Here is a 23058-nt window from a genome sequence, read left to right as displayed (position 1 = left end):
CGCTGGCTGTTGCAACGTTTGCTTGCGCCAGGCAGCCGGGAGAGACCAGCCAGATCCCCGCGGATTGCGCGCACGGCCGCCCTGCTGGATGAACGCGGGGGTGTCTGGCGCTTCTTGGGGGGTGAGGACGGAGGGGGAGGCCCCCTGCAGGCCAGGGGGGGGATCCAGGGAGGGAATGAGGGATGAGATGCCGGGTATGGGTGATAATTGCAAAGTGAGGCTGCGGTGAACTAGAGACAAATGGAGAGAGTTGGAAGGAATGGCGATATTTGGGGGGGGGATTTTTCGAGGGAATCGGGGTGATCTCGTCATCCCAGATGAAGAATGGGACGGGAGCAGGCTAGAAAGATGCAGGGTGGGGCCCCGATCATATGCATGCTTACTTGGAAGTAAGTCCAGCTGCTTTCACCCTAAGTAAGTGGAAGGAAAGGATTTCGGTGGAATTTACTTCCGAGTAAATCTGCATGGGGCTCAAGCACTCAGGTTTCAATCCTGTGGGCACTTACCGTGATGCCGGTGAATCGGACCGAAAAATATTGTAATCTCAAATGCGTGTTTGCTCAAGAGTAAGTCCCACCGAATTCAATTGGGCTTGCTCCTGTTGTGTAAAGCGTGCATGGGTTTGCAGCCTGTACAGCCTTTGGAGCATGTTCTACTGATTTCAAGAGGAATGGTTTTGAGCAGAGCAACCTCACATTTTTAAAGATCCGGTGTGATGCATTGATCCAAGGCTGCTTTTGTACAAAGAGCAAGGCAATCGCGTGCACGGATTGATGTGAAGTCAGGTGCAGATCGTGATTTGAAGTCGCAATGTGCTAGCTTATGTGCACAGTCTGAGCAAAAAAGCATGCATGTATGTACAGTTGGCACACATTATTATTTATTAAATTTGTATCTACTCTTTGTCAGTAGATTGCAGGGCTGTTCATAACAAAAAAGCACCAGATAAAAACAAAAAATACACAATCAAAACAAAAACCACATAAGCCACACTGTTGTGGTTTTCTTATCATTTCTGCAGTAGACCCAGAGAACATGTTGATGGGAGAACTAAACCAGTTGAGTAAAGGAATAAATAAGTGAGTTAGGGTTAGGGCCGAGTGCGGTTGTTGTGATCATGTCCTCCTTTGCGGGCTTCCCACAAACCATTTTGTTTACTGCTCTGAGCTCTGGATTCTGGACTAGGTGGGCCACTGGCCCGATTCTTTAGGCTTGTCTTATGTTCTTAAAAGGTGTCCTGGGGGCTGGGAAGCAATATTTCAGGATGGGATTGGGATTAGAAAGGTTTAGGGTTTGAGATAATATGGGAACAGCAAGTAAAGTAGAGGAATTACCGTGGGGGAGTGCTGTATTTGAGTTTAGGGGGGGAAAGGGAGCAAAATATGGGATGGAGCATATGCAAAATGTGGTACTACTGTATTGAGCATTGAAGGGGTTGCTATCAGTATTAAACTCTTGGTCATAGCTGTCAAGTTCTCCTTTTTTTTTTAAGGGAAATTCCCTTATGCTGAATAGGCTTCCTTGTGAGAAAAGGGAAAACTTGACAGCTATGCTCTTGGTAGGCAGTGTCGTTAGAAGGATAGTCTGGGCTGGGGCTCCTCCAGCCGAGGAGATAAATTATTAAAGTGAGATGTTTAGGTTTGGATTACGAGACTAGAGCTACCTTCCAAAAATGCACACAAGCCTCCGTAGATTTTTGGTAGTGTTTTTAACAATTCCTGTCTGTTCATTTGCGGGATTTTTTTTTAACTTAGTTCAGGCAACTGAACAAACTCAGAAAGTGGAGCCTGAATTAGAAATTACCTTGTAGTTGAGGAAAAAGGGGTTGTGTGAGTTGGCAGAAGAGCTTCAGGGTCGTAGCACAGTACAGATGGTTTAGGGATAGCTTGGAGCTGAATAAAAGGGTGCGTGATCCCTGGCATTTGATCAGGATTACTAGTTGGAATTTTCAGCTCTCATTTGGTATTAAAAGCATTTTGGGTGAATCCAACAGAGAAGGGAAATGGGTAGAGGACAGAAGGCAGAGGAAATTAGGCTGTGGGGCATTTGAAAAAACAGTACCAGCTTTTCTGTCTTACTTTCAGACTGTATGTGCATGTACTAAATGATGCTATGGATTATGGGTCCAATGCGAGTACAGGATGGTTGGACAAACCTTTTCACATTTCTGTGTTTATTTGGGAAGGGGTCTGTCACATACCTGCATGTTGTTTACAGTTGATTGGATGGTGCCATGCCTGTGTTTTCGCACTGGATGCTAACAAAACAAAACAAAGCAAAAGCTCCACCAAAAAACCCTTGCATGCATTAGAAGCAACAATTCCACAACAAACACCAGTCTGGAGTTTAGGCTGTGTACACACTCCCATTGACTCTGCACCCTGTGTGTTCCCATGGCTGGTTTAGGAAGCGGTGTGGACCCATTAGCCACAATTTATACCCTGCATCTGTCCCATCATTTCTTATGAAACACTGCACTTTGATGCGTTTCCCCCCAAACTAGCTTCAATCCAGATTTAATGAGAAAAAGAATGATTTAGCCGCGTTTCAAGCCAGTCCTGTGCACATAAAGTCTTAAAATGTGGTACAGAAAGCAGGAAAACATCCTTTTGGAATGAGATCGGCATTCAAGTTTTTAGGTTTTATTTTTGAAAGTAAAAGATGCAGAAAACACAGGGAAATGGCCTAAACATGGGGGAGGGGGATATGGCCTAAATCCCAACTCAGCACCCTCCCCTTTTTTGAGCAAAGTTCTGTTTTGGGGGAGGGGGGGAAATAGAGGGCTGGAGAGCCCCTTCCCCCATTTGCAAGCAGCCTGCCAGCCGGTCCTGTTAAGCATTCCCTCCAAACACCCCTCTTACCTCTGGGGTCGGTCGCGGCGGAGGACGGACTGCTTTGGCCCCGTGACCTTCCTTGGCCCTTCTCTAACCTGGAGAAACTTTGTTCCCTGGTAGCTTTCGCCTGCTGAGCCCAGCAATGGGGGACGCAGAACTCGGTCAGCAGTTCACTAAAATCAAAGATTCCGAAAGGGTCCGGAAGACTGGCAGAGAAGAAGGCAGCCTGTCTTGGGAGAAAATGGGTAGTTGCAGTGATGGCAAAGGTGAGGTTGATGCCCTGCCTCCCATCCCATTTGATAGACAGCTGGAAGAGGGGTCAGATACGCAGCTTCCCCCGTCTTCAGGACTGGGAGGGAAAAGCCTCATTCTGCTGAAGACGGTACATTTGAAGGAAGGTGAGGATGATTTCGAGGGGGCTCCTCCTGCCCATCAGCAGGACAGCCTGCACACCTTGACGCAGCGAGAGGCAAGCATCCTGCATCCTTTGGAGGTGGTCCCACAGAGCGAAGCTGCAGGAGAGGAAAGCCTGGTGATAAGTTTGCCGGAGGTTTTCTATGCAATCCCTGAAATGGAAGGGGTGCACACCCACAGCCTGAAAGAAGTGCAGGTGTTAAATCATGGGAGTGAAAGGTCGGCGGAGAAGACCCCGGACGCCCTTCGGTTTCATGTGCAGTTGGTAAGAACTTGGCTATAAATATGCTTCAGACCTTTTGGAAGCAAATGGGATTGCACTGGCTTTCTTTTCAGGGCGGGTTGATTTAAATCAAGCAAAACTGAAACCAATAGTAGGTGTGAGAAGTGAGGTTACAGGGAACCAGGCAGAGGGCCTTCTCGGCAGTGGCACCCACCCTGTGGAACGCCCTCCCATCAGATATCAAGGAAATAAACATCTATCTGACTTTTAGAAGACATCTGAAGGCAGCCCTGTTTAGGGAAGCTTTTAATGTTTGATGTTTTATCGCTTTTCATTATTATTAATAATATTTTGTTGGAAGCCACCCAGAGTCGCTGGAGAAACCCAGCCAGATGGGCTGGGTATTATTATTATTATTATTATTACTTGGGAGGGAGGTGGTTTAAATAAAGTTCCTCTAGAATATTTCCTAAAATTATTTCCTTTTAAAAATGGGGCAACGCTGAGCTATGTTGATTGGCAACCTTTAGGTACACTTAGTCTTGCTACTGTGCTTTGCATCCAGCCTAAAACCCATTGGATCTCAAGTTGTCCCCACTGCTGTCATGTGCTGGTGCAGCAATCTGCCTGCCTGCCTGCTGCCCTGGTCGGCATGCCCAGCAGCAGCTGCAAGTGTAACAGAAGCTCCACTGCTGTATTAAGCCTTGCCAGGCAGTGCTCAGAGTTAGGAGTTGTGACTTAAGAAGAGTTCCAACGCTATCCGCAAATTTTTGCCTGGGCTGGAATCATCAGTCTGCACACTATGCTTGATCTTGGCCAAAAGGCCGAGAAGCGAATCATCCGTCTGGAGCTGTGTGCTGTGTGCCTACGATTCGTCACATTTTGGAATTAATGCTCTTTCTCCATTCTGTCTTAAAAGCAGATGGATAGAAGTAAATATACAATTGCAGCTGGTGGTAAGGACCAGCAGGTCTTTGTAGCCGAGGAAGACAGAATCGGCCGTTCCCTTGCGATGGAGGAGGCGAAACCTCTGAGCGGCAGAAGGAAAGCAGGTGCCTCCCTGTGCCACAGCTCTGAAAACAAGGACCGGAACAAGGAACAGCGTCCTGTTGTGACCATGAAAGCCCACGACAACCGAGTCCACGGGGAAGAAGGTAAGGAGTCGCGGAGTCGCCTGCGCTGCAGTGTATATTGTACTTCCTGTGTAAATACAGATTGTTGTAAGGACTTCTGGTTCTTTGATGGTGCCTGCTGTTTGGACGACTTGTTAGGAACTTGGGGTAGGTGGACATTTGTTCAGATCCAGTTGGACAGGTACTTGGGCACCTTTGGGGGGATGTCGTTAGTTTGGTGTTCATTCTTTACTTATGCATAGTTATTCATTCATGCCTAGTACCTCAGCCCCTCCAAGTGTCCCTGTTTTCCAAGGACAGTCCCAGATTTACAGAAGCCGTCCGGTTCCTGATTTGATCCCAGGGTGTCCTGCTTTCCCTTAGGACATCCCTATTTTCATAGAAGAGATGTTGGAGGGCATGGGCTTATGCAAACCCCGAGCCAAGGAGATAAGTAACTAGACAGCCTTTAGCTGACTTCTGAAGGCAGCCCTGTACAGGGAAGCTTTTTTCATGTTTGGTTTTCCATTTATATACGTCGGAAGCCGCCCAGAGTGGCTGGTGTTAGTCAAGACAACAGGTCAGTGGGACTCCAGCTGGGGGGAGGGGGGTTTCATATTAGCTGCAGAACCAGAGGGAGCACCTGTTTGAATGCCAGTCCCTGGTGAGTAACAGTGCCCTGACTGTGGGCTTCTCAGAGACATCTGGTTCTCCAAATAATAATAATAATAATAATAATAATAATAATAATAATAATAATAAATTATTATTTATACCCCGCCCATCTGGCTGGGTTTCCCCAGCCACTCTGGGCAGCTTCCAACAGAAAAATGAAATAAACTAATCAATTAAACATTAAAAGCCTCCCTAAAGAGGGCTGCCTTCAGATGTCCATAGCTGCCAAGTTATCCCTTATTTTAAGGGTTTTTCTCTTATGCTGAATAGGCTTCCTCGCGAGAAAAGGGAAAACTTGGCAGCTATGGATGTCTTCTAAAAATCTGGTAGCTGTTTTTCTCTTTGACATCTGATGGGATGTCCAAAGAGGAGGCTGGAACTGAATAGACCTTTAGGCTGATCTACCAGGGCTGTTCTCATGGTAAGGGGAATGCAGGATTCACACGGAGGGGAGGGTGGCCGTATTAAAAGTGCCTGCCAACCTGCTTTCTCAGTTCATAACATGTGCCCTCAGCGGTTTGTTGTTTCCATAGTGCTTGTTATTAAGGCAAAAAGAAGTTAACGGTGGAGGAAGGGGAAAGTTCACTACTTTTATCCTGTTTGGGCTTACCTTTTGTGCATGCAAGCAGAGGGAACGTCCTTGGTAAACTCGGAGCTAGTGAAAGATTGTTTGTGTGGGGCATGAATCACGGGTGAAGAGGACAAATTTGCTCAGCTCATCCAGGCCACCAGGAAATATTTGCAGGCTGACTCACGGAAAGGCCGCCCCAGAAAGAGGCAACGGCCTTTGCGGATTGAGTCGTGATGGGGGGGAAAGATGGTTTTAACTTCTGCCTGTGGCTTCTTTGACCTGAAACCAGCTGCGTTCTCCTAGGGGATGCGCTGCACCGTTGCAGTTTCTGCACGTTTGCCTGTTTCAGCACGTCAGGCCTCCATCGCCACGTGAAAAAGCACTCCGAGGAAAAGCCCCACCTCTGCCACTTGTGCCTTAAGGCTTTCCGGACCGTCTCCCTCTTGCGCAACCACGTGAACACGCACACAGGTACGGATTGGCACGCGTGGCTTCTGACAAATTGGGAGCCAAACTGGGAGCCAACATAGATCTTTCAGGACTGGTGCGATACGGTTCTGGGCAGCTGCTCCTGGTCACCAGTCTAGCTGCCACATTCGGGATTAGTAGTTGCGGTTTCCGAGCCGCCTTCAAATGTTAGCCCCGCGTAGAGAGTGCATTGCAGTAGGCCAGTAGCCACCTCGGCTAGCAGCCACCCATAGCGCCCCCTCCTCACGTCTGGTTTCTCCCAACAGGGACTAAGCCATACAAGTGCAGCGAATGCGACATGGCCTTCGTGACCAGTGGCGAGCTTTCGCGGCACAGGCGGTACAAGCACACCCTCGAGAAGCCCTTCAAGTGCTCGTTCTGCAACTATTGTAGTGTGGAGGTAAGTGCGGCGCTTGCAGTAGAATCGCTTCGAGTGCCGTACTTGGCGCATGGCTGGGTAAAGAGGACGGGTTTCTGTTTTGCTTTTCAGAGGGAAGGACGCTCTCTGAGAGAAGCACCTGCCACTTGCAATGTGCGCGCTCACTTTTATTCCTTCGTCTGCGACGTTTGCTATTCGTTTGCAGCATTTACTTGGCTACGCTTCCGCTGAAGCTTTGTGGGCCGGTGGGAACAGCCAACAAGGCAACGCAAAATAAGAATGCAATAGGAACAGAGGGTGCTGATTCATAGGGAGTCGGTCGTTGGTTCATCTATGCGTATACAGTCGTACCTCGGCTCCCAAACGCCTTGGCAGTCAAACGTTCCAGCTCCCAAACAGTCGAAAACCGGAAGTGAGTGTTCGGGTTTTCGAATGTTCTTTTGGAAGCTGAACGTCCGACGGGGCTTCCACGGCTTCCGATGGGCTGCAGGAGCTTCCTGCAGCCAATCAGAAGCCGCGCTTTGGAACTCGGACGTTCCAGAACGGATTCTGTTCGACTTCCGAGGTACGACTGTACCAAAAAACGTATGGATTTTACTTCCCCTTGGCCCCAGCCAGCATAGGCAGCGATCAGGGACGATGGGAGGTCCAGCAAGATTTGAAAGGCCACAGATTCCCCAGAACTATCTGGAGAAATAACTTAATTCAATTCATTTGGCAATAACATGCAGTCATAAAAACAGATACAAAACCAGCCGGGTTATCATTCTGTAGTGTGAAGTGGTGAGTTCCACCAGTTTACTCTCAGCTCGGGAAAATGAAACCTAATGGGTTTTTTTAAAAAAGTTTGGAATTTCCAACCATTTGTCATGATGGCGTTCACTGACATTTATAACACTTGTAGTAGCAAACTTAATTTTTTTTTTTGAAGTGATGAGTTATTTTGGCAGGGTGCCAGGCACTATCGTGCTTTTTAATTTCTTTCCATCCGTAACCACAGGCCAGCAAGTTGAAGCGTCACATTCGCTCGCATACAGGAGAGCGCCCGTACAACTGCACCCTCTGCACCTATGCAAGCAGGGACACTTACAAGCTGAAGAGGCATATGGTCACTCACTCCGGTAAGAATTAGGAATGCGACAGTTGTCATGGAAATATTTCACTGAAGGAGGGGAGCGATGCCTATGAGCTTAGAGTCTTAGACAGTGTTGGGCCGTAGAAGGAGGGCAGGGCAAGAAACTCCCTGGGGAACAGTTGGAGGGGAAGTATACAGAACTGTCTTCGTTCCCGCTGATAGCAAACTCAGGTGCTCGGTGCCAACAGGATAGACGTCAACTCAGGGCCAATGAAAAACAAGACGGAGTTATCAGCGTAGCTGGTGGAACACTAAGGCTTAACTTCAGACCCTACCAACATGTCCTGTTTATTTCCTAGATATGTGTTGGCTCCAAATCACACTCAACTGCAGGTGAAGTCTGCAGGTATGAGTTAGCTGGGTGACATCCACAATCTGCACAGAAACCGTTGTTTTCTCTTCAACATTAAGTTGAGGAAGGGTTCTGCGTGACCTAGAAGCTTGCATCCTGAATTTAAAACTCTCGTTGGGTAAATTCATTCCAATGGGTGGCATTTAGCTAAGTTTTACTTACTTACTTAATTAATTAATTAATTGATGAAACTTATATACCACTTATTATGTTGGATAGCTTGGTTGCTGGAGCATGAGACTCTTAATCACAGAGTCATGGGTTCGAGCCCCTTGTTGGGCAAAAGACTCCTGCATTGCAGGGTGTTGGATTAAATGACCCTTGTGGCCCCTTCCAACTCTGATTCTGTGACGTGTTGCGAGTATTATGTGGCACATGTTCCCCTTCTGTGCGATTAGCGTGGGATGAATCAAGCAGAGAAACCAGAAACCTTGAAATCCCAATGGAATTAATACATGTTAAAGATGCTATAGAGGAGAAATACACACCTGACATTTACAACAGCAGTAAAATTAGGAGTAAAACAAAAAAGAAGAATTGTTTGTGTAAAACATCACCGCAGTTTTCAGCTGTGACATTCTGCTTGCTAATTCACATCTTCCATCTTTTTCCTCCCAGGTGAAAAACCCTTTGAGTGTCAGATTTGCAAGGCCAGGTTCACTCAGGCTGGAACTCTGAAGTTCCACATGTTGCACAAACACGAGGAAAATGTGCCAAAATACCAGTGTCCGCACTGTAACACGTCTGTGGCCAGAAAGGGTGATTTAAGTAAGTCCCATTACCTCTTAAAAAAAAAAGTTCTTTGAAATCAACGGAGAATTAGGCTTGGCATCGTTTTCACTTAAGAAACTGCTGCCCCAAATATATTGTTAATCTGGCTCATTGGTTCCAAATGAATACCTAGCTTGAAATCTTTGCAGCGGGCAAACCATGATTTCTCAAACGAGAGCAGCAAGAAGGCTTTTTGAAGAGGCCAGCAAGCATTATTCCTATGCATGTACAAATCAGTTGAGTCCAAGATGCTTATGAAATTCTCCCATCAAAATTTCTCTTTTTTTTTTGTTTTTGTTTCCAGCTCTAGGGTTGAAAATGCTCACTGAAGAGCAGGATTTAAACAAATAAATTGCTTTGCAGAAATGTGTGTGCTAGGCACAGCTGCATACACAAATTGTATATGGGGGGGGGGGGAATTGCACTGAAAAGCTGGTGAACTTCCAGGAGAACTTCTTACTTTCTTTCCCAAATGCAAATAGATGTAGTAGTCCAGTCTATTCATCGGTAGATCAGCTGCTTTGCATGCAGAAGTCCCAGGTTCGATCTCGGGCAGCTGCAGGTATCACTAGTAGAGAAGTCTGTCTGAAATCCCAGAGAGCCATTGATGGCAAATGTAGACTAAACTAGTCTGACCCAGCCTTGTTACGGAAGTGGCGTCCCTCCCCCAATCTTCGCCAAGTGGGAGCAAGATTCCAGGGCATCCCCTGGGTTGTGTTTCCATTGGGAAATCAAGGCACAGCGGAGACTAGTGTCTTTTAAGAAGTAGGGTTTATTGCACACATATTTGCACCTGGGTCACCTTTGGAGAGAGTTCAGGGCGTGGCATCTCAAGAGGGGCTTGTTTGCCACAGCGGTGCAACGCTGGGAGTCGAAGGCATCCTACATGCTCTCTCTGTGTCCCAGCCTGCCAAGGTGGTTCCACCTGGGGGCTCCTGGCTCCACCTTCCTCCTTCCCAAGGATGCTTGCTGCAAGCCACTCCTTCCCACCTGTCTCCTCTCCCCTCTGTTTTTCAAAGAGGGCACATTTTCCCTGTGTGACCTCTCTCCCCCAGCTGCCGTTTCTTCTGTTGACTAACAGGCAGCAGCACCTGCCTGGTAAATTGTTCTTTAACGGCCCCGGTACTTAGTTCTCCTCCTGTTCTTAATGGCATTGCTATCACTGATCTCCCAAACAGCAGAATTGGCTCAGCCTCTGTTTTAAATCTGAGGTCTGCCGTCTTCCTTTCAATACTCTGAATATTATCTCAATTCTACCATTTATTAATTCCTGGCATACTCCACCAGTTATTGGGTGCCCTTGCATCCCCAAGCTCTGCTACCCCAGATCTTTAGCTGTATAATAAGGCAGCTTCCTATGTCCCACTGGAATAGATGCTCTAGTTTTACCGCATGAGACAAATTCTTAAAAGGCATCGTGAGCAGCTCCCCATGAAGCACTGAGGTGGGGTAGCTTTTCCGATTATTCCAAGGGAGGTTTTTTATGCAGGAGCAATACAAGGCCCGAGAATAGGCAACTTTTCCCAATTTCTGTTTGTAGCAAAGAGAGCGGGCACCACCTTGTGGCGGTTCTGAATTTCATGAACATTTGTGGCTGCGTGCTAATGCCCAGAGTCAATGAAAGCGTGTCTTTACCGTGGGTCCTGGGCAATGTTGCTAGTCTGAAATGCGAAAGAAAGAAAAAACCCGTAAAGCTAAGTTGAGGTTTCCTTGAAATTCATTAAAAGTGGAGGAGCATCTTAAGACAGCTTTTTCTTAATGCTAGCCAAACTAGCATTATGGGGGCGGAAAACGTGTGTGTGTGTGTGTGTGTATTTGTTTACAGTATTTATCTTCTGGGAATAGTTTCTAATCTGACGGGTTGGTGAGTGTTCCATGAAACCACTTAAACCTTGGTTTTGAGTGTACGTCCCGTCCTGTCCCCCCGGAATTATAAAACGCTATGAATAGAAATGGCAGAAAATAACATATGGCTATTGTGGGCCCACTGGATCACAATATGAGTAGTCCTAGATATCAACTCTTGGCTTGCACCCAGTTTCGGAAAAGCATAACAGACATGTGCGCAGGAAGGAGGGAAGACTCACCCCCTGGATAACTGGGGGTTGATTTGAGTCCCCCAACTGTCATTGCAAGAAATGGAAGGTGGCACTATAAGGGCATTGGGCAGAACTAACATAATATAGAAGAGGTGAGCCCTGAAGCAAAGATCCCACCTGCACAGCACATTCAAAGCAGTATCATACTGCTTAAAACAATTCTGGGAGCTATAGTTTGTTAAGGATGCTTGGAGAGCAGAGTATACGTGATTATTCTATTGAAAAACAGAATTAAGGCATGCCTTTTCAATTTGCGGAAAAGTCTGAATAGCTCAGCTGCAGATCATAGAAACATTGGCTTCCCAACTTCTGTATTTTCCTGGAATCTTTTTTTTGGGGGGGGGGGTGGAGGTAATTTTATTAATTCCTATTTTTGCTTCACTTAGCACAAGTCCAGGGAGAGTTGAAGGAGGACGTGGAATGGCAATGAAAATCAATTCAGGGAATGCTTCCTTTGAAGTTGCTTGGGAGTCTCTTCTGTGGGCTTTTATTGTCTCATGGGTCTGGCCCAGAGCGCCCATTAACATCTGAACTCTTATATCTGCATAGCAAACACTAATTGATTATATGAGTCTTGGAAGCCCTGGCTCCTTTTAAATTTTATTAAGCCAGTGTAGCAGAATTATTAATTTTGAATCCAAGAGAATCATAGCGCACGTTACAGCAAAGGGATCTTATTGCAATGACCGAGTTTGCTCTGGGGCTGGGGTGGAAGTCAAAGCACAGTATATCAGACCCTTTTCCATTTGAAGGTGAAAAAAGCCCCTCACGTTGCAGGGATTTATCCCCCCCCCCCCCCCGGTAATCTGGTAACTAGGAGCTTTTCAAGTACAGTCATAATAATAATAATAATAATAATAATAATAATAATAATAATAATTTATTATTTATACCCCGCCCATCTGGCTGGGTTTCCCCAGCCACTCTGGGCGGCCTCCAACAGAAAAATGAAATAAAATAATCCATTAAACATTAAAAGCCTCCCTAAACAGGGCTGCCTTCAGGTGTCTTCTAAGAATCTGGTAGCTGTTTTCCTTTTTGACATCTGATGGGAGGGCGTTCCACAGGGCGGGCGCCACCACCGAGAAGGCCCTCTGCCTGGTTCCCTGCAACTTGGTTTCTCGCAATGAGGGAACCGCCAGAAGGCCCTCAGTACTGGACCTCAGTGTCCGTGCAGAACGATGGGGGGGTGGAGACGCTCCTTCAGGTATACTGGAGGTTTAAGTACGCCTTGGTTTGAGTACTTTCAGTTTAAGTACTCCGCGGACCCGTCTGGAACGGATTAATCCACTTTCCATTACTTTCAGTGGGAAAGTTCACTTCAGGTTAAGTACGCTTCAGGTTAAGTACGGACTTCCAGAACCAATTACACTCATACTTCGGGTTAAGTACGCTTCAGGTTGAGTACTCCGCGGACCCATCTGGAACGGATTAGTCCACTTTCCATTACTTTCAATGGGAACGTTCACTTCAGGTTGAGTACGCTTCAGGTTAAGTACAGACTTTCGGAACCAGTTGTATACTTAAACCGAAGTACCACTGTACTGTACATTTGGAATTGCCGCTATAGAATTTAAATGTTATAAGACTGTACAATCGGGTACCGTTAAGGATGCACTCAACCCAAAATGGCTGGAGCTTTTGCGATTGCTTGGTTTGAGCGCTTGCAAAAGACATTTCAGAGGTTTCCACTGCCTCTGCTGTTGGTGCCTACCCTCCACAGGCCCAGGGCAAGGAGAGACAATGGTGGAATGGCAGAAGGATGCTGTACTAGCGACGTGGAGTACCTGCCCCAGGTAGCTATTCTGGGCTCTTGGGACTCGGCAGCAGGGTAAGGAAGAAGCAGTTCTCAGCATCATGGAGAGCCCAGCCCGGCTTAGTATGAAGCTGAGCAAAGCTTGGTCCTCCTAGTTCCTGCTTGCAAGCATCTGATCACAGGCTCTCCCTTTTTAAAAAAGCTCTGTGAATATTTGCAACACCCCTGGTAGTTATTTGTCATAGCTGCGGCTTTATACCCTGAGATGCGAGCTAAAAGAGTATTGCATGGCATATAGACCACTGTTCCTAGAGGGCCGTTGTGCCAGCATAGGTAAAGGGACCCCTGACCATTAGGTCCAGTCGTGACCGACTCTGGGGTTGCGCGCTCATCTCGCATTATTGGCCAAGGGAGCCGGCGTATAGCTTCCAGGTCATGTGGCCAGCATGACAAAGCCGCTTCTGGCAAACCAGAGCAGCACATGGAAACACCGTTTACCTTCCCGCTGTAGCGGTTCCTATTTATCTACTTGCACTTTGAGGTGCTTTCGAACTGCTAGGTTGGCAGGAGCTGGGACCAAGCAACGGGAGCTCACCCCGTCACAGGGATTCGAACCGCCGACCTTCTGATCAGCAAGCCCTAGGCTCAGTGGTTTAACCACAGCGCCACCTGGGGTAAAAATAGCTCTATGGGGGAACTTTTAGGGGCAGAGAATGAGTGACAACCTACTAAAGAGGTAAGGCTTCTTTCACATGCTGCATTTTTATGTGCAAACCTTTAGAAAGCTAGAGTGGAACTAACAGGTATGCCATGCAGGTGCGCTCACCGTGGAGGTATGATTTGCTACACGTCTCTGTTGAGTTGTACACCCAGTGGTAAATCTGGATTTGCCACTGAGAATTGTGATCTCGTAGCTTCTGCATCTGTCTCTATCTGAGGCTGGGTTTTTGAAGCCCATAGTTCTTCAACTCTGCTGGATCAATGTTCAAGGAGACTCTGTATGTAACCTCCCTGGGGAAATAATCCGCAGAAATACTTTTCAAAAAACGAAGAAGTTCCCCACCATCTTTCGAAAGGATCATTGAGATGGTGCTGTTTTCCTTAGGAATCCACTTGCGAAACCTTCATTCCTATATCGAAGTGCCGCTGAAGTGCAGTTACTGCGAAAACGTCTTCCACGAGCGCTATGCTTTCAGACAGCACAAGAAGACCCACACAAATGAGAAGAGATTCAGATGTGATGTGTGCAGTTACGCATGCAAGCAGGTATTTAAGATAGTCGGGGTCTGAATGTGGGTTTGATGGGATTAGTTTGCTGTGGGTAGGAGGAGATGCATTTTCTTTGATCACCATGCAAATATTTGTCGCCGCAGTCTGACGCTAAAATCCTATACTTTTGCAAACATTTTTTTAAAAAAAATGTCAAGATTTTCTGGTACAAGAAGCAGGGGATATTTATACTAAGTGTTCTAGTTTTTGATGTGCTTCTAAGAGCAGCGATACTCGCCGTCGCCATGATCAGAGGAGAAATTCTGTATCTGAAGCCGCTTCTCTCTGCCATGTGCCAGAAACAATATTTGAATTGCGAGAATGAAAATGGACAAAATTATATTGGCATGTGATCAAGTGGTAATTAATTGATTCCTGCTTTTAAAGGAGCTGGAAATACATTAAAAGCTGGTTTGCTTCAGAAGGAGCTGTAACTTAGTGGTAGGACAAAAGATTTGCCATATGCAAATTTTTATAATTGCTTTGGGGTAAGGCTGTGAAAGCGCTAGAGCACCCAGTCACTGAGAGCCAGCTTTGAGGGCCTTCTGGAGGTTCCCTGACTGCGAGAATTGAGGTTCCAGGGAACCAGGCAGAGGGCCTTCTCAGTGGTGGCACCCGCCCTGTGGAACGCCTTCCCATCAGCATTGGATACAACCCTTATACTGAAGGGAAAGCAGTGAGTAGCCTCACAAACACATTCTGGATTGGATTTCTGTGGTTGCTTTGTTTTCAGAATAAAAACTTCCCATTTAAGCAAGTCCCCCCCCCCCCAATATGCGAAAAACTTTGTATGTTATTTGGCTCACATACATTTGCCCCGACTACGTTCTCTGATGGTATCTCGCATCAACCTCATTCCCATCCCTTTTTTAAAAAGCAGGGTACATACTTTCCTCATTTCTTAGCTTACGCATATGTAGAAATGAACGAATTACGCATGCTGCATCCTCTTTGCCTGACTTTGGGAGAGAGTTTGGAATTAAAATGCATAAATTCAGTAGAGCCAGTTCTCCATGGTGCATTTATTTGTTTGTTTTGTTGCATTACCAATTTTAACACAACTCGGGTTTTTTTTTTTACTTCTGTTTGAACTGGTCCTGGCATTCTGAATACAATGAGATTAGTGTACATGTGTGTGTTTTCAAGGGATTAATTTATTTTTTGAAACAAACTTGGGACTAAAGCAAGATTTTTCCAGTCGTGCTCTTTCTACTCTTGAGTAGTCGAAAACGGGCATTAAAATAGGGCCACGTTACATATGCCAGCCGTTTTTCATCCCTCCTACTTCCCCAACTTTGTATCCTTGCTCCTAAAGACGCTTCCTTGGGTCAGGGCCACAGCTCGGTGACCAGAACATCTGCTTTGCATGCAGAAGGTCCCAGGTTCTAGCATCTCCAGGCAGGGCTGGGAAAAACTCCCTGCCTGGAATCCTGGAGTGCTGCTGCCAGTCAGTGTAGACAATACTGAACTAGGTGGGCCAATGGCCTGAATCTGCATCCTTTGGATTTAACATTGCACCTCAGCCACTTTCTGTGTTTTGGCATAGGCAAAGGCTCTTCAGCTTTCTTCTCCCCACAGAAAACAGCGACGGAGGCTAAATTCGCTTCTGGTCCTCACCTTATGCACTTCAGCTGCTCCCTCTTACATATACATGAAGCAGGACACGGGCAAATGGCAGCGAGGACCAAAGGATGCAACGGGAGAATTTGCCCATGCCTGCCTGCAATGCTGTTTGTGTAGGAGTTGGAAGGGGTAAAGTCCCCTTTGCCTTCATCCGGGTCCATGCAGGGAGAAATCCAGGGTTGCTAGTCCTTCAAAATGTGGTCCTTGTTGGCAGCTAGTTGCTCATCTGGGCTTTTCAGATTATTTTTCAACAAATGCCCTATCAGTTTTCCAAGTTTCTCAGAAGGGCCCATCACAAACTTGACCTCCCTGCTGGGCCCCCAGACTCCTCTTTTAGGCAGGCAGCTCCCATCCGCCATCTGTACCTGCCCAGAATGCATTGCCCCAGCCTATAGATCTATAACATCTGTAAAGCCCAGCCTAGAGATCTATAGGCTGGGGGGATTGCATGCTGGTTAAATTTAAGATGGTGGCTGGCCACACCAGATGGGAGCTGAGCTCGGCTCCCATTCAAAAGCGAAACCACTGCCTACCCACCACTAAAATGCCATCCAAGGGAGGCTGGTGGGTGCTGCTGCTGTTGCCCCTGAAGCAGAGGGGTGGGGCAGCGTGCACAGTTCTGTCCACATGGCGGGGGAATGTGCCATCAGATGCACCATGGCAAGTGTGGGATGGAGCACTGGGGCAGACAAGTCACAACAGTTCCTAGAGTGTCCACTAAGAGGAACTCGCCTGGAGGGACACCTGACTAAGTTCAGCTTCCTGTTCCTCCAGATATGCAGATGAGATGGATTAGCTGGCAGACAAAAGCCCCTAGCCAGCAGCCATTCTCTCTCTTAGCCATTTCTTCTTCAATGGGAACACATCTCCAGAGAATCTACAGTTAGGATGGTTCTCCCTCTCGGCCTGCTGCCAAGAGAGAGACCAGATGGAGCCCCACTTTACTAAGTGGACTCCAGATGTACATATTTGTAACTTTCCTACGTAAGCCTGCCTTTCTGAGATTATGCTGTTAACTCAGGATGTCATGTGAGTAAACTCTATCTTATTTTAATAACTATTGTGTCGTGTATTTCTTTTAAGAGGGAAAAAGGGGGTTTGCCAGGAAGTATAATATTGTTGTAGAGGTTCTAGCAAACCTAACGCTCACGTTTTGCTGCGCACAAAAGGGGAATGTCACTGCTGATATTGGAAGCTTGCTAACACGAGCTTGGATAGGATCTATCTAATAATATATCCTAATCCACATCCCTAACATTCCCACAGCAAGGACCTCCTGAAGTGTGGCTCCAGTTCTGTTCCCCATTCAGTCCTCTTGCCGAAAACGAGTGACCTTCATGGGGTGGGGTCAGCAGACACACATGGGTTGGAGCAGGTAGGGCCAGTGGCGTTCAAGGAATGCATGCAGGAAGCCCTCATGAGACTGGGGAGTTTGCTCAACTCTGTAACACAAGGGGCATGTAACTCTGTAGGTGTCAGGAATGAGCTGGCAGGAAATCACAGCGTGCAAGTTGGAGTTAACTCTTGATTAGCAAGAACACGATCTGCACAGACTTGGCGGCCTAATGAGCGTAGCATCCCTGGTAGGTCTTGTCCCGTGGATCAGTTGCCGTGACTGAAAGTCCCCACCTCCCCACAGCGGTCCTAAGTACCGTCCTCTCCTGGGTTCTTCCCAAGCAGTCGGAGATTGCGCCTGCGTGACACCAACCTCCCCTCTGCTCTTTTCATCACTCTTCTGGTTCTGTATATTTCCCAGGCTTGGCTGTTGAAACGCTTGGCTTTCCTTCTAGTCAGTTCTCCTCCTTTTCCTTCCCCACCAGCAACGCCATATGGTTATTCACAAACGGACACATACAGGCGAGAAGCCCTTCGTTTGCATCTCTTGCAGCAAACGCTTTCGACAGAAACAGCTCATGATGGTCCATTTCAAGAAGTACCACGACTCCAGTTTTCAGCCAAGAGTGTACAAATGCCCGAAATGTGACAAAGGCTATTCTCGCTGGGTGAGTTGACTTTGTTTGTAAAGGAGATGTCTCTCTTGTCAAACAGTTCCAGAACTGTGTGTGCTCTGTGGGTTACAAACAAGCACAATAGCAATAAAATAAAATAAAAAAATCTGGTCTTGGTTGCAAAATTCAGCCATGTGGAAGTTTCAGCTGCTGTTGTGCTTTTTGTTTGGCATGGGGGGGGGCATCAAGACCCCGATAGAAGCACTGCCAGTCGAAGCAGACAGTGTTATCATTAATCAGGAGTTGTCAACCTTTGTAGTCCCCTGGACACATTTGGATCAGAGAGAGAAAGAGAGTGTGTGTATACGTGCACACTTTGCTTTTCCAAGGAATCCAGTAAAAGTCAGATCCAGCAGAATTAAATAGAGAAAAACACAGAAAAACCATAAGAAATCTGTATCATTGCATTATAACCAAAAATGCAAAAGAAATGCATCTGTTAAGAACCAAGGAATCAGTCAGTAAAAGAGAGCAGTTTGGTGAATCCTATGTTTATGTTGGGACCCAGGTGGCGCTGTGGTTAAACCACTGAGCCTAGGGCTTGCTGATCAGAAGGTCAGCGGTTCGAATCCTTGTGACGGGGTGAGCTCCCGTTGCTTGGTCCCAGCTCCTGCCAACCTAGCAGTTCGAAAGCACGTCAAAATGCAAGTAGATAAATAGGAACCGCTACAGCGGGAAGGTAAACGGCATTTCCGTGTGCTGCTCTGGTTCTCCAGAAGCGGCTTCGTCATGCTGGCCACATGACCTGGAAGCTATACGCCGGCTCCCTCGGCCAATAACGCGAGATGAGCGCGCAACCCCAGAGTCGGTCACGACTGGACCTAATGGTCAGGGGTCCTTTACCTTTACCTATGTTTATGTTATCAGGAATGAATATGTATTACTACATGTGTATATGTATATATACTTGTGAAAAGGATCTAGGAGTCTTGGTAGACCACAAACTTGACATGAGTCAACAGTGTGGTGCAGCAGCTAAAAAAGCCAGTGCAATTCTGGGCTGCATCAATAGGAGTACAGCATCTAGATCAAGGGAAGTAATAGTACCACTGTATTCTGCTCTGGTCAGACCTCACCTGGAGTACTGTGTCCAGTTCTGGGCACCACAGTTCAAGAAGGATACTGAGAAGCTGGAACGTGTCCAGAAGAGGGCAACCAAAATGTTCAAAGGCTTGGAAACAATGCCTTATGAGGAACGGCTTAGGGAGCTGGGTATGTTTAGCCTGGAGAAGAGAAGGTTAAGGGTTGATATGATAGCCATGTTCAAATATATAAAAGGATGTCATATAGAGGAGGGAGAAAGGTTGTTCTGCTGCTCCAGAGAAGCGGACATGGAGCAATGGATTCAAACTGCAAGAAAGAAGATTCCTCCTAAATATTAGGAAGAACTTCCTGACAGTAAGAGCTGTTCGACAGTGGAATTTGCTGCCAAGGAGTGTGGTGGAGTCTCCTTCTTTGGAGGTCTTTATGCAGAGGCTTGACAGCCATATGTCAGGAATGCTTTGATGGTGTTTCCTGCCTGGCAGGGGGTTGGACTGGATGGCCCTTGTGGTCTCTTCCAACTCTATGATTCTATGATTCTATTATTTATATTTCAAAAATATAGCACACTAGTATAAAAGAACAAGGACCCAGGTGGTGCTGTGGGTTAAACCACTGAGCCTAGGGCTTGCTGATCAGAAGGTCAGCGGTTCGAATCCCTGTGACGGGGTGAGCTCCCGTTGCTCGGTCCCAGCTCCTGCCAACCTAGCAGTTCGAAAGCACGTCAAAATGCAAGTAGATAAATAGGAACCGCTACAGCGGGAAGGTAAACAGCGTTTCTGTGTGCTGCTCTGGTTCGCCAGAAGTGGCTTTGTCATGCTGGCCACATGACCTGGAAGCTATACGCCGGCTCCCTCGGCCGATAACGCGAGATGAGTGCGCAACCCCAGAGTCGGTCACGACTGGACCTAATGGCCAGGGGTCCCTTTACCTATAAAAGAACAGGGGGGGTGGAACAAATCTATGTCAAATCCCACAAAGTCAGTTGAAGGGGCACTTGATACCTAGTTACACATGACCTTTCAGAAACAAATTTAATATTCCCATTTGTATATTCCCACCGTGAGCCTAAATCATAGATCTGCAGAGTTGGAAGGGGAGCCAAGGATCATCTAGTCCAGCCCCTACAATGCAGAAATCAGGGTCAAATGTTGATCCTAAGTTATATAATTCATTGAATTATATAATGCATTGAATTATATTGATCCTAATTGACGTTGATCCCAATACAATTCATTGAATCAGTGACTATAAGCCCTAACTCTCAACAGGCAGGCAGGCAGGCAGATGGATATTGTGCATAATATACTAGATAGGTGAATCTTGTTTGTTTGTTTTTCTCCCTTATTCCGAGCAGAATAATATGCGCAAGCATGCTGAAAAGTGTGGCGAGTTAAGGACTGTTCAACCTAGCAAAGGGAACAAGAATAAAAAGAAAGAAAACAAGGGCTCCAGCCGTGACACTAAAGAAGGAGGTAATCTTTGAGGTGACTTCAGGTGAAAGGGGAGATTGTTCACATGCTGCGATCGCGCTGAGTTGCTGCTTGCGAGCATGCAGCTTTTTGCTCACACAGCCGCACACAACATGTGTTTATTATTTTGGCAAGGGAGACAGGAGAGTTGGCATTGGCCTAGGGCTAAAAGGTCTCATCGTATACCAGCATGTATATTAGCATAACTATATACAATATATTGCATATATTACTATTTGACAGGGCTATGTGCGTGCAGCTCCAGTTGAAGTTGTGCATGCACAGATCAGGGCCCTCTGTCAGGGATCCTATAACTGTGATTCCTGCATTGCATTGGGGTTGGACTAGGTGACGCCAGGGGTCCTTTCCAACTCTACTGTCAGGGAGGAAGAGGAAGACAGTAAATATTTACAACAGGGCTTTGAGGGAGGTCGCAGCTCAGAGGCAGATGAGGGGGAAAGCTGGGAAATTGTGGGAAAGCTGGAACAACACCCAGCTGACACGTTGTCATTCGAAAGCGTTCCAGACCTTCCATCTCCCAGAACCCGGCGAGCCTTAAAAGTAGGAGAGCAAAGAGCTCAAAGACAGAGGGCAACATAGCAGCACCCGTAGAAGTGATGAATGAGGAAGTGGGAGAGATGGGGGGGGGTGATTCACTTGGGCCACGCCATTATCCAAGAGGCAGGGTCCTATAGCTTCTCTCTGCAAAGATTGAAATAAAAAAGGTCGGTAAGAAACTTTCCCTTGTCTTTAGACTTCCCTGGGCAACCAGCCGGGAGCCGCTAACAGCATCCTGACATTTACAGTTCTCTGTTTCTGTGTTCTCCACAAATGTTCTTCTTTCTCCCCCCACCCCACCCCCACCCTCCGCCAGGGGCTCCTTGTGTTAACTCTCAATTCTACGCCCCTCGTATCCCTGTCGGAACGTGGGAGAAAGAGGAACTTGTTTTGGATGACAAGAAAACAGGGGTGACTTGTGAGATGATCTTCAACTCGATGGACAAATGATGCGGTTAAACACCTGTTCTGTCTGCTTGCAAATACAACCGCCTCCGAGGCATTAAGCTTGATTGGCAGATCTGTAGAGCATTATTACCTGAAGGTTGCTGAAACTGCCCATGTTTTCCATTGTTCTATTAATGGCATGCAAAAAGTCAAGAGTAGGTTCGTGGAGGTAAAATGCCTCAGTGAAATCGTTCCAAATAACTATGGCTGTCTCGCCAAGGGAGTATGAATAAATTGTTGGATTTCAAATAGCTTCCATTCAGCGTTACAAGTTTAGTTATAAAGAGCTGGAGTTATAGTACAATTTGAATGGATTCCTTTATGGCATGGATCCCAGATCTCTAGCAAATGTGGCAGGAGTTAATGATGATTTTTTTAAAAAGAGAGTTTATAGTGGTACCGTAACAGATGCACTCATCCCGTTATCCCCTCTAAACTAAACAGTGTTTCAGAAACTTGCTTGACCCACAAGAAGGAGTGCCTCTATCATAACACCTCCAGCGCTCTTTAGAACAAGCAAACTGTCAGTAGCTGCGCCGCTTAAATTCTGTAAGTCTATAAACAGACTGAAAAGAGGAAGAAAGTTTATTTAATGTTGCAGTGCGTTCTGAGCAATTAATCTCCAGCCATTTTAGACCCTGTTGCTAATCACCCATTTTACCTTTAAAGTGTATTGAAAAAGAAAAGAAAACACACAGAACGATTGTGATTGTAAACAAGTCTGAATATCGTGTATTTCCGTTTAACTTGTTCGCACAAATAATTACGGAGAGAGGCGTTTTCTTCTCTTGTGGAAAACATATTCACAGCCATTTTGACAGTGGCAGCTGTCTTCAAGTTTGCATTGTGACCAGGTCCAATAACCCTCTGTCTCTTATTGACTTGATTGAATAGTAAGCTGCTATTTCAATTGCCCTCAGGTTGTAGAAAGAAATAAGTAAGTTTTCTACATATTTTACCCTAGGTTTTTGGCTATGTTGACGCTTGTTGTATTATGTCTATTGACATAGGAATCAGAAATAAAACTTATTTTGCCCACCCTGCCCATCCCTCCCCTTGTCACACACAATTCACACACAAACAGTTAGAAATGCTTTCATCCTTCAGTATCACAGAGGTTTGCTGGCATGAGTTTCACTTTAAATGAATTAATTTTGCTATGTCACCATTTCCCAGGAATTCTTTCCCAGTTGCCTTCTTCTCAGTAGTTCTCATGCAATGGATTTTGCCATCCAGTTTTATAGAGCCGCTTAATTGAATACGGGAGGCGGGAGAGACTAATTCTCAGCACCCATCCCACCTCCGTAAATACCGACCAGATCAGACAACCTTAATGGTTAGCTAAGCAGCAGAGATCCTTGGGTGCAAGCGCTGCGCAAGGAAAACAGTGCTCAAGTCTGTTAATGTTTTTACCTTGGAAATTGCTGTCCTCTGCAGCATCACTGAGATGTTACCAGAATGAATCTGAATTGTTCATACTGCCTATTTTATTTCATTGCAATAAGGTGTGGTAACAGTATGCTTTGCGGTTCCTCTCCTTTTAACGTTTACTCGTTTTTAAAGACAAGATGCAGATGCAATGAATGCTGATGTCTTGGTTTTAAAATAGTGCAACTATTTTAAGGCAAACATTAGTGTTTGCTCTGGGAGGAAATGGGCTTTTCATGTTCAATAAAGATTTTTCTGAACATCATCTTTCAGCTGGCCTCTTTAATCATGCCTTACCTTCAGAAACTAGATTCTCTGATGTGAAATCCAAAGCAAAGGATCCAGAGTCATGGCAAATCTGTGTAAACCTTGGGCTGGACATGCCAAGGCCCAAGATCAGCAGAGGGGACTTGGCTGGTGGC

General features: G+C 46.4%; 1 protein-coding gene across 1 annotated transcript; it reads left to right on the top strand.

Moving 5' to 3' along the window:
• The first annotated feature begins 8 nt into the window (after window positions 1–8).
• On the top strand, window positions 9–22901 carry CTCFL (CCCTC-binding factor like). The gene is made up of 11 exons (XM_035122082.3): window positions 9–121; window positions 2955–3513; window positions 4391–4625; window positions 6133–6300; window positions 6564–6697; window positions 7677–7797; window positions 8782–8931; window positions 13895–14055; window positions 17502–17684; window positions 20089–20206; window positions 21078–22901. The coding sequence occupies exons 2-11, from the start codon at window positions 2977–2979 to the stop codon at window positions 21209–21211; spliced, it is 1941 nt and encodes a 646-aa protein (XP_034977973.3). The 5' UTR covers window positions 9–121; window positions 2955–2976; the 3' UTR covers window positions 21212–22901.
• The last annotated feature ends 157 nt before the right edge of the window (window positions 22902–23058 follow it).

The sequence above is a fragment of the Zootoca vivipara genome, chromosome 7, assembly GCF_965207765.1.
Source record: "Zootoca vivipara chromosome 7, rZooViv2.hap1.1, whole genome shotgun sequence".
Taxonomy (NCBI): Eukaryota; Metazoa; Chordata; class Lepidosauria; order Squamata; family Lacertidae; genus Zootoca; species Zootoca vivipara.
This window is presented reverse-complemented; position numbering and strand designations above follow the sequence as displayed.

Excerpts from the sequence above, each read along its gene's own strand:
- CTCFL (XM_035122082.3), top strand. The coding sequence starts at position 2,977 with ATGGGGGACGCAGAACTCGGTCAGCAGTTCACTAAAATCAAAGATTCC. Across the intron at positions 3,514-4,390 it reads TTCGGTTTCATGTGCAGTTG|CAGATGGATAGAAGTAAATA; the intron begins GTAAGAACTTGG and ends CTGTCTTAAAAG. Across the intron at positions 4,626-6,132 it reads CCGAGTCCACGGGGAAGAAG|GGGATGCGCTGCACCGTTGC; the intron begins GTAAGGAGTCGC and ends GCGTTCTCCTAG.